Source organism: Diospyros lotus, chromosome 4 (genome assembly GCF_014633365.1).
Source record: "Diospyros lotus cultivar Yz01 chromosome 4, ASM1463336v1, whole genome shotgun sequence".
NCBI classification, from domain to species: domain Eukaryota; kingdom Viridiplantae; phylum Streptophyta; class Magnoliopsida; order Ericales; family Ebenaceae; genus Diospyros; species Diospyros lotus.
The window spans coordinates 956,968-971,753 of NC_068341.1; the positions used below are offsets into that span (position 1 = coordinate 956,968).

The 14,786-nt window shown below is 35.7% G+C and overlaps 1 protein-coding gene and 1 pseudogene across 1 annotated transcript; both read left to right on the forward strand.

The window, feature by feature from the left end:
* The first annotated feature begins 555 nt into the window (after window positions 1–555).
* LOC127800719 (cytosolic sulfotransferase 14-like) lies at window positions 556–1,792 on the forward strand (annotated as a pseudogene).
* An 11,238-nt stretch (window positions 1,793–13,030) lies between these two features.
* Window positions 13,031–13,822, forward strand: LOC127799107 (probable F-box protein At5g04010). Its single transcript, XM_052332841.1, has one exon. The coding sequence runs from the start codon at window positions 13,031–13,033 to the stop codon at window positions 13,820–13,822; it is 792 nt and encodes a 263-aa protein (XP_052188801.1).
* The last annotated feature ends 964 nt before the right edge of the window (window positions 13,823–14,786 follow it).

The window sequence follows — 14,786 nt, forward strand, 5'->3', positions numbered from 1 at the left end:
CGCTTTTGCTTCGTTGCCGCTGCCATCCCCGTTCAACGGCGGCGACTAAGGCTGCGTCGGAGGCGAACAACGGCGGAGGTAGGTGCATCCATGGCCAAAAGACGGCGGAAATGGCTGCGGCGGCGGCAACAATGGCGGTGAGAGCAGCCAAAGCGACAAACAATGGTGGAGGGAGGGAGAGAGAGAGAGAGAGAGAGAGAGAGAGAAAGAGAGTGAGTACGAGGAAGAAGCAGAGGAAAAGGGTTGCAAACTTGGAGGGGAAAAGTGGGAAAAGTAAAGGATAAATGTGTAATTTTATCATAGAGTTGTCCACCAAGTTGTCCAACTTTATGGAAATTCTTAATTCTAATAAAAAAGGTGCTTGAAACCGTATTCAAATTATTAAGACTGACACTTGGGTGCCAGCAAAAAAGAAACCTAGTGGTACCCAGGCAACTTGGGCTCCAGCACATATCATGGAGTGCTTTTACCAGCCGTAGCCGCTACCTTATATATTTCCTAGTTAATTAGAACCCATCCTTGCACAGCTGTGCAATCATCTTTCTCTCCCACGCGTCAGTCTGCCCAGCTATGGCAAAGTCAGAGGACATCCAGAACCAGAACCCCACCGTAGAAGAAAGGTTATTTGGAAGCCTTCCCAAAGAAAAGATCGAATTGTAACGGATTCGATCTTCTGTTCTATCAAGGTTTCTGGTGTCTTGAGAGAATCCTTGAGAGCGTTGTTTCCTGTCAACAGCATTTCCAGGCACATGAAACTGATACGATCTTAGCTTCCTTCCCAAAATGCGGCACCACCTGGTTGAAAGCCCTCATCTTTGCCGTAGCCAACAGAAGCAAGCATCCGCTCGTAGAGAGCCCGCTGCTCTCAGCTAACCCCCACGCTCTTGTTCCTTCCCTTGAGTTCCACATCTACAGAAAGGCTCCTCTCGTTAATCTCCAAGACATTCCCAGCCCAAGAATTCTTTCCACTCACTTGCCTTACTCTGCACTGCCTGCCTCCATCAAAACTAATTCCAAATGCAAGCTTGTCTATATATGCAGAAATCCCTTGGACCAGTTCATCTCCAACTGGCACTTTGCATCCAGTCTACAGTCCAAGAATCACTACTCCATCTCACTGGATGAGTGGTCCAAAAAGTACTGTATTTCTGGGATTACCCCTTTTGGCCCTTTCTGGGATCATATGTTGGGATATTGGAAGGCCAGCCAAGAGAACCCCGGCCAAGTTCTGTTCTTGAAGTACGAAGACCTGAAGGAAGATGATGTGTTTTACGTTAAGAAGCTGGCCGAGTTCTTGGGGGTTCCATTTTCAACGGAGGAAGAAAGGGACGGGATGCCTGAACAGATATCCAGGCTGTGTAGCTTTGAGAATTTGAAAGATTTGGAAGTGAACAAGAGTGGCAAAATTGATGATCAAAGCCTCTTCGATAACAAACAATATTTCAGGAAAGCAAAGGTTGGAGATTGGTCCAATTATCTTTCTCCGTCCATGGCCGAGACCCTGAAGAAGCTCGTGCACTTCAAGTTTGAGGGTTTTGGTTTAACCTTCAAAACGTCCTAATAATATTTAATTCCTTGTAGTTACAATCAAATAAGATTGGCTTCTGTTTGTGGGCATTAGTGAAATGCTTAGTTGAATTTCATACATATATATATATATATATATGGTCATTTCCGAAGTTTCTACATGTTCTTTGAGTGTGCTTTGCTCAAGAATTTGGCAGTCTTTTCCTGTAAGATTTTTCCCAATTCTCATGTCTGGAACGGTGTTATTTAAATTATGGAATGGATTTCATCCATCAAATTTAGTCTGACTATGTGATTCCTTGCACGACTGGAGGTAAGAAAAAAAGAGTAATGCTATTCGGCAATTCTCAATGTCAGCCACAAGTAAATTATCAATCTATCCATAGTGTGCAATTACAAAAATGACCTAAGCCAGACTGTCTCTCTCTCTCTCTCTCTCACCAAAGGACCACGCGAGCCTTCGTCTCAATCTCCCACTCACTCACTCTCTCTCTCTCTCTCTCTCTCTCTCTCTCTCATGCAACCTTTCCTCTCTTTCTCTCCCAGTTGTTCTAGTCGTGCAAGCCTTCCTCTCATTTCAACCATCAAGCTTATCGTCTCCCGCTCGTGCGATCGAGCCTCCAGAGTTTGGTTGTCTCTCTCTAGATTTCTCACCCGTGTGACTTCATCTCCAGCATCCCTTAGGCTCGTCCTGGCCCTCTCTCCCTGTTTCTTCCATCCGTCGCATGTCTCCATTATTTTCGATCTACAAGGAGGTAAATATTTTAAACTTATCCACAATGATTTTTAGCACACATCCATCATATATACATATATACGCATTATTTGGGTTTGGACGAAACTTTAAACTTAGATTTATGGATATTCGGCTGTTGGATCTTGCTAGTTTTTGGGTATGTTGGTCGATGGTTCTTTAGGTGTCGGTTGGTTGTCTCTGATCGCCAGAAACCATCGGCCACGGTGGTCAGTGGTGGCTAGTAGTGCGTTTTTTTACTTTTGTGTATGTTAACCCCTTTGACTTGGTGTTTCTAATAGTAGGTTCTGATCGTGAGAATTTCCAATCAAAAGTGGTCGTCGATGATCGCTGATGGCGATGGGCTATTTTTGCATGTAAATATATATTTGTATATTTTTTCTTTTTCATACTTTAGTTTTTATTGTTTGCTTATGTTGTTTTTTTTATGGTAATGATGAAGATGATTTTGTTGTTGAAATGGAAATTAAATAATGTGATTTGTTTTGAGTTGTAAAAAATCATAATTTGTTTTTATATTATGTTGTGTGTGCATGCAAATATTGAGAAGGAAGTTTGGGTCTCGATGGCGAATGAGAGAGAGAACTGGGCTTATGTGTCAAGGCTGGCAAATGAAATTCATTCACTGGCGATGTTGAGGGAGATAGATTACAAGACGGTATTAAAAGAGAGCGATGATTTGTTGTATATTTTTTTTCTGTTGATTTTTATGTTATGTTTTAATTTTTTTAAAATAAAATTTTAATGTATCATTTGATAATTTTAGATTGTTTAGTTTTGTTTATTTATTTTAATATATTAAAAATAAATTAAATATGATTTTATTTGAATATTGTGAAGGTTAAAATGAAAAGATTTGTTAAAATTTGAATGTCAAAAAATTGAATTGATTTGTATTTGTTTTGTGGACATTTGAAGTTAAATTATTAGGTTTAATTAAAAATTGAATGATAAATAGTTATTGTTAAATTATTAGGTTTAATTATAGCTTCAATGACAGAAAGTCAGTTTATCATGATAAAAATCAAACAAGTTTCATCTCCTAAAGCAATTAGCCTTGTAGCATTAATAAGTGACAGAAAAATAAACAACTAAAGAAAAATGATAGTTGGGTATGATTTAACGTGATAGTCTCCCTACATTGTTTAAAAACACCAGAAATTATCTCCCATCACTTAGAAGGTAACTTGATATGTAACTTTGCACTATCAGTTTACAGTTTAGAAATAATATCCATTGAATTTTCATTATTGATATCTTCCTCTCAGAATTTGTCCACACCTTCCTCTTCAATTGGTATAATTTTATTGAGTAGCATTAGTGGTGCATCATGCTTTGATTTTAAGGGAACATTTCCAAACATTATATATAGAACACTAAATAAATTTGCTTGATCGTCATATGCCCATTAACTTGGAAACTATATCACTTTCGGTGATGTTTATTTGGAAGTTCATGCAAAAATTACTCTTCATTTACCTGTTGATTTACCTTTATAGTTACCATTTTGTAAAAAATATAGCTCTATTGTAACTTATTAATGCTACATTTTGTAAAACTACTCTTCATTTACCTGTCAATTTAAATAGTTGAAATAAAAATTAAAGAATATAATTTATTTTAAATTGTAAAACATAATTCGTTTTTTTTATTGTATTGTATATGTATCTAAATATAGTTAAAAAATTAAAATTAAAACTTTTTATTTTAAAATCTTCAATTTATTATCAAAAAAGATTGACATAGTTTAAATTTAGTTAATATTTTTTAATTTTATTTAATATAAATTTAAAATATATATACACGTTAATAAATATCTAAATTCAAATAAAATTAACAAAAACTATTTACCATTCAATTCTTAAATAAACTTAATAATTTCACTTCAAAGATTCACAAAACAAATAAAAACCCATTCAATTTATTAACACTCAAATTTCAATTAATTATTTCATTTTAACTTTCACAATATTCAAAAAATCACAAATTCAATATTCAACTACATCTACAATACAAACTCATAATTAAATATCACATTAAATATCGACATTCACAACATGAACTAAAATAATTATAAAATAATATTTAAACACTAATTTGCGAAACTCTTATAGGCCTAATTCTCCCTCTCCTTTGCGACGCCCTAAACTCCTAATTCTCCTTGGCGAATGAGATCCAAACTCCTTCTAATCTGAATGCACACAAAACACAATAAAAAAACAAATATCAACTTATAACCATTAATAAACTATTTAAATTTCAGGACGTGTAAGAGAGAGAGTGAGATGGCCGAAACAAGCCAAAAGGGAAAGAGATAAGGTTGGAACGAGAGAAAGGGTCGTGTAACACCCCACTCTCCCAGGGTATTAGGTAACGTAAAATTTCGGAGATATATTTTTTTCCAACAAAAACTCAACACAAAAACTATTCCCTGAAAATCTTATTACACCTTCTCAAAATATTAACTTAGAATCATTAATAAACTAAGACAGATAAATCATCTTAAATACGAAAGTTAGATCGAAACCTCAATAGAACATAACCGAAATCACTTTATTCATATCAAAAAGCCGAACCAATGTTTTACATGACGTCATCAAATTAAACAAGACAATTGAAAACGACATACAATAAACTATATATTCACTATTCGCCGTCACTTCTCGACAATCCATTTTCCTTTCGCACAGCTGCCTTCATCTGGAATGTTTGAATATTTCAAGGATATAATCCATATTAGATGATGAATCATCTAGGTGAGAGTTCAAAAACACGTTTTCATGAATGAATGCAAGACATGAAATAAACCCATACAACTCGGCAAGCCCTAGTCCAAGAGAATCCCACACAATGCTTAACCCTACCACGGGAAAAGAGCAATCTCTCTAAAGGTCATGCCACCACACCGACACACTGACACAACACGGTCCTAGTTTAAGAGGGGCAAGGTCAACGCATCTCCCCAACATCTCGGGAACAATTGTTATCACTCCCAGCCCAAGAGGGTCACATTAACATAGTAACCCGGCTCACCATATTTACGTTAGGGATTACATTCTCACTCAAAAACGTCCAAGAACCACTATCCAGTCCCAACTCAAATCCTATATGGACCACCTAGTCGTCATAGTGCAACTTCTCTGACCATATAACCCGACATGGAAACCTAGGCGACTATCCTGGCATGCATACCAGCACAAGATACCCTTATATATTGTTCTGGAAACACTCTTGGGGAATTACGGCTATACTATCCAGACAACATTTTAGGCTGACATTCCATATGAACAACACAAAACGCATGATAATGCCACAAATCACAACTCAATGTATCATATAAACAATATTTTATAAAATACAATGCACAAATACAAAACATTTAGGGACGAACTTCCCTCATGAAACCAATCGTCACCGGTTACCATTCACATGCAACAAAATCATTTTGCATGAAATCACAACACATTTAGATAAAACAAATACCAAGTTTTTAGGGTAGAAACACCCACGATAAATCAAGTTTTGGGTAAACTACTTATAAGTTAAAACCAAGTTTCTAGGCAGAATACTCATCTCGAACGTATTCGGAATGCCTCGATCCTCTTGCATAGCCTTGATTGGCTTGCCACACCTCAAACACCCGTACTTATATTCAACCTCGAGTCACGATACTCCCTAGACATTATATTTATTTAAAGGAGTATCAAAATCCATTTTTCCCTAATTTTTCATAATTTTCTCTATTTTTCTCCTAGTTTTCACCTCGATAATTCCAAAATAATTATTTGCTCAAACTTTTTTTCAAATTTTTCAACACAATAATTCCTAAAATAATTCAAGAAAAATATACAAATAAAATTCTAGATTTACCCCTGGCCCACGTGCCCAACTCGTGTCTGCGCATGGAAGGTGGTGCGTGCAGTCACGCGCCGATCGTTTTCCTCAAATCCGGTCGCCGGCAACTGTTCTGATGGCCAAACCAAGCACACCCCTTTGAAGCCCTCACTTAGTCGATCAAGTTGGTACCACTTGTCGCCCGAAACCTCACCTAAAAATCCCCAAATGGGCAGTTGCAAGCCAGCCTTGGCGGTCCGTCTCGTGCTTTCCGAAAATGCTCGAACAGCCTCCAAACGTACCCCAAACGCTTCCAAATGCTCTAGAAACGATGCCCACACCAAGGGGAAAAAGCCCCTTAACAAATCCCTCAAAAACACTCCAAAACTCGGACAATTTGTTGCCAAAAATTTGAAACCCTCGGCCCCCTTTTATAGCAAAATCCAGCCACCCTTCAGCCAATCACCAACTAAGGCTTGGCCTATAAGAAACCCCACGTTTTATACGACCTCCCCTGAGCCCTACCGCGGCTTTCCCATCGCAGGAAACGGCTCCACGTGCGGTGGTAGTGTGGCGGCCGTTTTTGGTTGTGTTCACACCTAACTTTTGATTTATTACACTTCAGCCCCCTTATTTCTTCAAATGCCATTTTGGCCTCTTTCCATAGAACCCCTGACTTTCCAATACTACCATTAAGGCCCACAAATTTTGTACTCTTCATTTCACCCTCGAAATTTCTGAAAAACTATCATTTTGACCTCCCTCGAGCAAAATTAATAAATTATACTTTGGCCCAGTTGATCGTTTTGAATCTAATTCCCTTCGTTTCAACCCGAAATCGCTCAAGGGTTGTTCCATGTACAAAATCTAAGTCCTCAAAACACTATGTTGTCTTTTTGGAGATTTCCTACGTCGATTTGATTTTTTACCCAAAAATCGTTCCCGATCCAATTTCTTTCGACACCTAAAATCATGTCTCGAATAACTCGTCGGTACAATTACATTTTTCTTAACTATCTAAGGTCCGGAGTACTCCCTTCGGTCACTTAAGACTGTGTTAATGTACCCTATGATCTCATTCTTTCGATAATTCCACTTATACTCTTCATAAAATATACTTAAGAATTTCCCGGGTATTACATTCTCCCCTCTTAATAAATTTCGTACTCAAAATTTTGCCTATGATAAATTAAATCACTGTTATTGATAACGACCCCCAATGGAAATGTCCTAAGTATATCATTCCTAATCCTTGGCGATTATTTTAACTCACATCTCTACATGGTCTATGCTTACCAGACATGTTTCCTTTTTTACAGAATATCTCGTTGTAACTTTTTACATATGGTTACACGAATTCTAAAATAATTGATAACACTTGATATCATTTCTAATTGTGTCATCGGGACACTTTTCATCTAACTCCTAATTCTCCCAACTCACCCCTAAGCTAATGCATATGCCATGATTACCAAAAGTTAACAACATTTAATTGAGCTTAACGCGGCGTACCTTTCTCTATTGTCGAGTAGATTTCTTTGTCATCTTTTGATAGGTAGAAAACTCATCCAGGGCGAGGTTTTTGTGCCTCATTCGCTTTTCCCAATTGCTCCACCTTCTGTCTTTTTGGACATTTGTTCGTGTGATGACCGGGTTGTTGGCATGTGAAATATGTGATCCCTATTCGACTCCCGGTTGGAGGTGCCTTTTTATTATTACGATAGTCCTTTTCCTTAATTATGTCTGTTTTCCCCACACGTAAAATAGCGGACATGTCTTAGGTAACATTGTCTCCATGAGTGTACCTTGTCATATCAGGGACACGGCTCACTGTCACTACCAGAAAATTTAAATTTAGTGATGGTTTTTGTGACGGGAACATACCCGTCACAAATTAGTGACAGACACTAGTCACTAAAAAATTTAAAGTCAATTTTATAGAAAATTTAAGATTTAGTGACGGGCTGTCAGCCCAGTCACTAAGTTTGTTGTTTAGTGACAGGGCTATTAGCCCCGTCTCAAATTTAGTGATGGGGTTGATATCCCCGTCACTAAATTCACTGTTTAGTGACGGGGCTGATAGTCTCGTCACTAAACTCGTTTTTTAGAGCCCCCGTCACAAATTTAGTGACGGGGGCTAAAAGCCCTGTCACTAAACTGGTTGTTTTGTGACGGGGCTGTCAGCCCTGTCACTAAATTTGTGACGGGGGGCTAGAAAATCGACACCACTACCATGCAACAACACTTCATAGGACTAAAAGAAGAAGTGAGGAGGGTGCTGATGGGATCCCCGTGACAAACCTCTACAAAAGCTAAACTTGATTGATGCAGCGCAACGGTTGGCCATCTCTTACCATTTTGAGAAAGAGATGGAACATGGTTTGAAGAAAATATATGGTGAATGGGATGACAAAGACAATGATCTCTATGGTGCGGCTCTCCGGTTCCGTCTCCTAAGACAGGGAGGATATCAAATCTCTTGTGGTAATTAATCAACACTTCACTATATAGGTCATTAAGGTGGCATGTCTAGATCGAGCACAAGGTCGTCATATAATTTAGCAAGTTCATGGAAGAGAGAAACGAGACATGAAGAGATCAAAATATGTCACTGAGGTGTCTAGCATGCTGACTTTGTATGAGGCGTCATTCCTCAAAGCAGACGGAGAAGAGATCCCTGATAAAGCTCTGGCCTTCACATCCACTCACCTTTGACAAGTCAAGGTAAAGCCCTACATCTGCCATATGAACAAGTAATTCATGCCCTAAGCAGGCCTATCTGGAAGGACTTCCCAAGGATTGATGCAAGACATCATATTACGAGAGAGATGATTCACATATTAATAGCGCAAAACTAGTCAAGCTCGCAAAGTTGGATTTCAAGTGCTCCAAGCTACATGCACCAACAAGAGAGATAAACGACATCATGAAGTTAGTTTATATATATTGAACATTTTCAAAACCAATTAATGAATTTTTGAAGGTTCTTTATTTGTTGGTTTCAGTATGAGAAAGAGAGACAACATGTAGCCTCAGCCGTTGAGTGTTACATGAACCAGCATGGGGTTTTGGAAGAAGAAGCAATTGAGGAATTGAAAAAACAAGTCCCAAAATGTGTGGAGCATCATAAATAGTGATCAGTTAGTTGAACCCATACTACTGTTCCGATGCCTCTTCTGACTTGATATTTTGAACCTTGTACGAGTCATGAATCTTTTATACAAAAAGGATGACGGCTACACAAAGACTCATCTTCTATGGGATTATGTAACCTCACTGATAATTGATATATCACTGCAAGAAAAACAACATTTAGCGACGGAAAATTTCCCATTGTTAAAAATAGCATCGCTAAATTTTAGTAACGAAATTTAGTGATGGAATCAGCGATGAAAATTTTCGTCACTAATTAAAAAAATAAAAATAATCAATTAAAAATTAAATGTTATTTTAGCGACGAAAAATTCCGTCGCTATTCAGCGCTAGAAAGTTTTCCATCGCTAATACACAATAAAAATTAAAAATTAAAATAAATTCAAATTAGCGACAGAAAAAGTTCTATTGCTGATTAACGGCAAAACAGTTTCCGTCGTTGACTTTTATTTTAAGAAAAAATAAAATAATTATGGCACGAGCACAACGGATGCCCTCCCTTGTCTTGCGGGCGCTAGGTGGATCTGTCGTTACATGCCAAGTAGCTCCTCTTTAAGCCGCCACGTGTAGAACTAAAAAATTAATCCTAGCACTCTTTTATTTCCCTCGATTTTGATCCCTAGTCCCCCCGTGTGCACATGCCCCCGACCGTACAAGCTGTGAGCCTCCTTATTACATATATTGCACATATTAATTATATACCACATTTAGTTGCCAACTATTTTAATTTTAATTTTAATTTTAATTAAGATTTTAAATTTTAAATCTTTTAAATTCATAAATTAATACTTAAAAAAATAAATATTGTAAATTTTAACTCAACTAATGCATCACTTAAATGTTATAATTAATTAATCTCTTAAATATTAAGTTTTATTTGATTAAAAAATAGTTTAATACATATTTCTTATTATAAATTTTACAATATCATATCAATTTACATATTTTGATTTATAAATGAAATACATAAAATATGTATTTAATAGTAAAGAATTTTAATTTTTATTTAATCTTTGTTCAATACATAATTAATAATTTTTTTTAATTTATTTATTTTTTTTAGCAACGAATTAGTAACGTCGTTAAAGTTTTTAATTATTAATTTAATTTTTTTAATTATATTTAATTAAATTTTAAATATATTTAATTTTTTTATTATTTAACGACAGAATATTTGGTCGTTAAATAATTTTAATTTAATTAAATAAAAAATTAAAATTTAGCGAAAGGATAATCCCATCACTAAAAAATAAAAATAAATTAAATAAAAAAAATTAAGTTTTAGTGACGGGGTCACACCTGTCGCTAAAAAATAAAAAAATACAAAATTTAGTGACGGGATAACCCCGTCACTAAAAAATAAAAATAAAATAAATTAAAAAATTAAAATTTAGCGACGGGTCACGCTAAAAAATAAAATAAATAAAATAAAAAATTAAAATTTAGTGATGAGGTTACACCCATCGTTAAAAAATAAAAATAAATTAAATAAAAAAATACAAAATTTAGCGACGGGATAACCCCGTAGCTAAAAAATAAAAAAATTAAATTTAGCGACGGGTCACACCCGTCACTAAAAAACAAAAATAAATTAAATAAAAAAATTAAAATTTAGCGACGGGGTCACACAAGTCTCTAAAAAAACAAAGATATATTAAATAAAAAAAATTAAAAATTTAGAGAGGGGATAATCCCGTCACTAAAAAATAAAAATAAATTAAATAAAAATTTAGTGACAGGATCACACTCAAAGCTAAAAAATAAAAATAAATTAAATAAAAAAATTAAAATTTAGCGACAGGATCACACCCGTCGCTAAAAATAAAAATAAATTAAATAAAAAAATTAAAATTTAGCAATGCAGTGACTTCCGTCGCTAAAAAATAAAAATAAATTAAATAAAAAATATAAAATTTAACGACGGGATAACCTTGTCTATAAAAAATAAAAATAAATTAATTTTTTTTAATTATTTAGCTACGAAAAAATTAAAAAATTTTGCGACTAGATATTTGGTCGCAAATCTGTTGCTAAATTTAGGCAACGAATTATCCATCACTCTCTAATTAGCGATAAAAAAATTACGTCGCTAAATTCGTTACTAAATTACGAATTTTTTGTAGTCAAATGAGAGTGAGTGTTATGCATATGATATGTGGAATGTAAAGATGTGTGGCAAAGAGTGTTATATTACGTTTGAAATAGCATTTGACAATAATATTGTGTCCTGATAGCTAGGATGTATCTATTAATTGTTGCAAGCAAAAATAACTTAGAATGATGGTTGGCACATGCAAAGCATCACACATGATTTATTGCTTTCGTTTCATTTGAATTCACTATATATCAAGACTTATTTGGAAGCTTGCTTGTGTAAGTGATATAAAACATAAAGACTCAAAACAATGAAATATTGTATTGTTTTGAGAGATTTATTAAGCGGTCTTATAAAGCTATTTATAAACAGAATTGAACAAGGGATTATGTTTACAAGAATTACCAAATGATTCTGAGATTGGTGATTATTTTTTTTTTTGGGGGGGGGTGAATAGAAGGGGCAATACATTATAATGTCCGAATTAAGTTTCTAGGGGACCACATAACATATTCAAGTGTCAAGTTTCTACAAGTTCGTGGATTGTTCCCATCTTCTTCACCTTTAATATGTCAATGGATTGTATTTCAAGCTAGGCTAGCAAGAAGTTGACTGATATATATATATATATATATAATATAGTCAACAATTCATTAACCAACCTATTGCATTAGATGACAAACCTGAAAATGGGCTTTTCCTTTTCCTGCCTGGCTTGGTTTTGGATTTGGATATCATCTATATATGCCAGTAGTTCCTACGTACCTGATCAACGGCACATGAAACAACACAATCTTCATTCACGCTCCCAGTCCACTTGAAAAACTCCATCAAGAACAGTTACTGGCTTCGCCTAGCTCGGCCTCAACTTTCTTCTTTTCCTTCATTTCACCCACTCAAAAACCAGATAATTTTATAATATCATGAAAACTTTATGACATATTTTTTCTTTTTACAGTTTACTTCTGTTTCTATTTTTTTTTTTTAATTAGTGTTCCGGAAATATGGCAAATAAGAATTAATTTTTCCCTGATTAATGACGAAATTTTTAAAATGATTATACTTATTCTAACTTTAAATGAGTGATGACGTAATTCTATTTTTTTTTTTTAATTTTTTCAGAGTTTACTCTATTAGCAAAAGATAAATGAGGCTCCATTTTCTGATGAATCTTTCAATTTTCAAACCAATAATAAAATTCGAGACTAAATAATGTAATAATATTACTACAATCACCTACTCCTTATATATATATATATATTTCGCTAATTCTCTCCTTTCAAGAAGAGAGAATTAGCGAATTGTAGTTTTCTCTATTTATATATATATTTTTCATAAATTATCAAAAGAATACCAAGTCTTACTTTCATTAATTTTATTTTATTTTCTTATAATATTGATTAGTTACCAAAAAGATAAACTTTATATATCCTAATATCATCAAAAATTAAAAAGACGAAAGAGTTTTCTGAGAGACACACGAACAATGCCCCCATTGCGGAGGAAGACACGTGGCATAATCTCTACAACCATGTCAGCGCCCACGCATTACGTGGTGACTGCAATATCTTCTGGCACAAACGCGTGTCACCATTGTGGTATCTTCTACAACTACAACTACATACATATATATGTATATATATTACAGGGGTTCTGAACCCAAAGCGATGTCGATGGCTGCAACAATGTGTTGCCGATCAAATTGCTCACCACCGCCATGGCATGTCGTTGTTCTGCTCGCCGGCCACCTTGACCCCGAAACGCTAGCCATGGCATCATGCGTATGCAAATCGTGGTTCCTTTGCATGTCGTCGGACCATCTCTGGAAACCCATTTGCAATTCCCAGTTCCCCTCCCTCTCCAATCTCCAGGTCCACGCCGCAGACTCCGCCGTTTCCTACCGCCATCTATACGCTCTCGCCCGGATATCCGCCAGGCGCCGCCTTCAGAAGCCTCCGAAGCCCCGTCTTTCGCTCGCCAACCTCATCTTCACTATTGACGTCCACAATGAGGACGATTCTTGTATTTTCAACGTAGTAAAACCGGGCGCGGAACTTGATACCGATGCCGACGGCGTATTTCGGTTCGACATACACGTGGACGATGAGAATCTCTGGGCAGTGGAAGACTTGGATGGGTTGAAGCTTACTTGGAACATGGTGTTGGAAGGGTTTAAAGGGATGTTCACAATGATGGACTACTGCAAGGGCAAAGGCAGCTTCCTGCCACGGACCGATGGGTGGTTCTCGGCAGAGCTTCCGTCGCCGGGGTGCTGTTCGAGCCTCTCTGGGGGTGGGTTTGCGGCGGATTTGAAGTTAGGGTTGAGGCGAAACGGTGGGAAGGGGGGCAAGATGACGGTGGCGATGGTGGGGGTGGGTGTCTTGAGCGTCGTTAGCTGGAGATATGTTAGCATTGAAGATTCTATGAGATATTTGGAATATTTTCTTCTGCCCTGGTAACCTGTCACAAAATCTTAGCCTAAAATTAAATAGCAAAATATTTTTCTTGTTTATGTAAATAATTTAATATAGTATTAGTTTTTAAATTAATAATGCATTCTTTTAATTTTAATCAAATAAAATTATTACCTTAAAATATATATTAGAACAATTATCAAAATTATTTCTCATAAAATATGTAGTCATTTTTAAGATTTTTATTTCATTTACTAGTTTTTATTGACCAATTTTAATTTGTGAAATTATTACTATTAAGTCTAATTTAAATGTATTTTTTCAATTTTGATTGCTAATTTCATATATTTTTTTTATATCTTGATTGCCTATTCTTTAATTTAAACAACAATTTCATTTTTTATTAACAATTTTATTTAATTACTCAATTTATTAAAATAGTTTTTGATAAAACTGTAAATATAGTTAATTCGTTGAATACAAATGTAATTATAAAAGTTAATAACAATATAATTATAATTACTAATGTAAAATAGTACTTAAGATTATTCTTATTTTTATAATTATGATTATAATTATTTTAAAAATCACAATCTAATGAATAGTGACATTCAAAATGTTTCGCCACCCGCCTTGACTCGGAAACCCTAGCCATGCATGGCTTCTTGCGTCTACAAATCCTGGTTCCTTTGTATGTCCTCCAGCCATCTGTGGAAGCAAATTTCTTGTAATACCTCGAGAGTCTAGAGAAGTTAGTATATATTGAGGATAGTGTAAGAAAGGAAACAACACCAGCTGGATACCTTTTGGGCTGAATGTTGGCAAAGAACTCCCAAGTTAAGCGTGCTTGACCTGGGGTAATCCAAGGATGGGTGACCCCCCTGGGAAGTTCGTGTAGGCCCATTAGGGTAAGTTGTTCCAGTCCTTCCTATCGCTCGATCGGGATGTTACATTTCTAATTCTCGATTCCCCCCTCTCCGCCCTCCGTGCCCCCGACGGCGCTGTGTCC

Coding starts and splice junctions, on each gene's coding strand:
- LOC127799107 (XM_052332841.1), top strand. CDS start 13,031: ATGTCGATGGCTGCAACAATGTGTTGCCGATCAAATTGCTCACCACCG.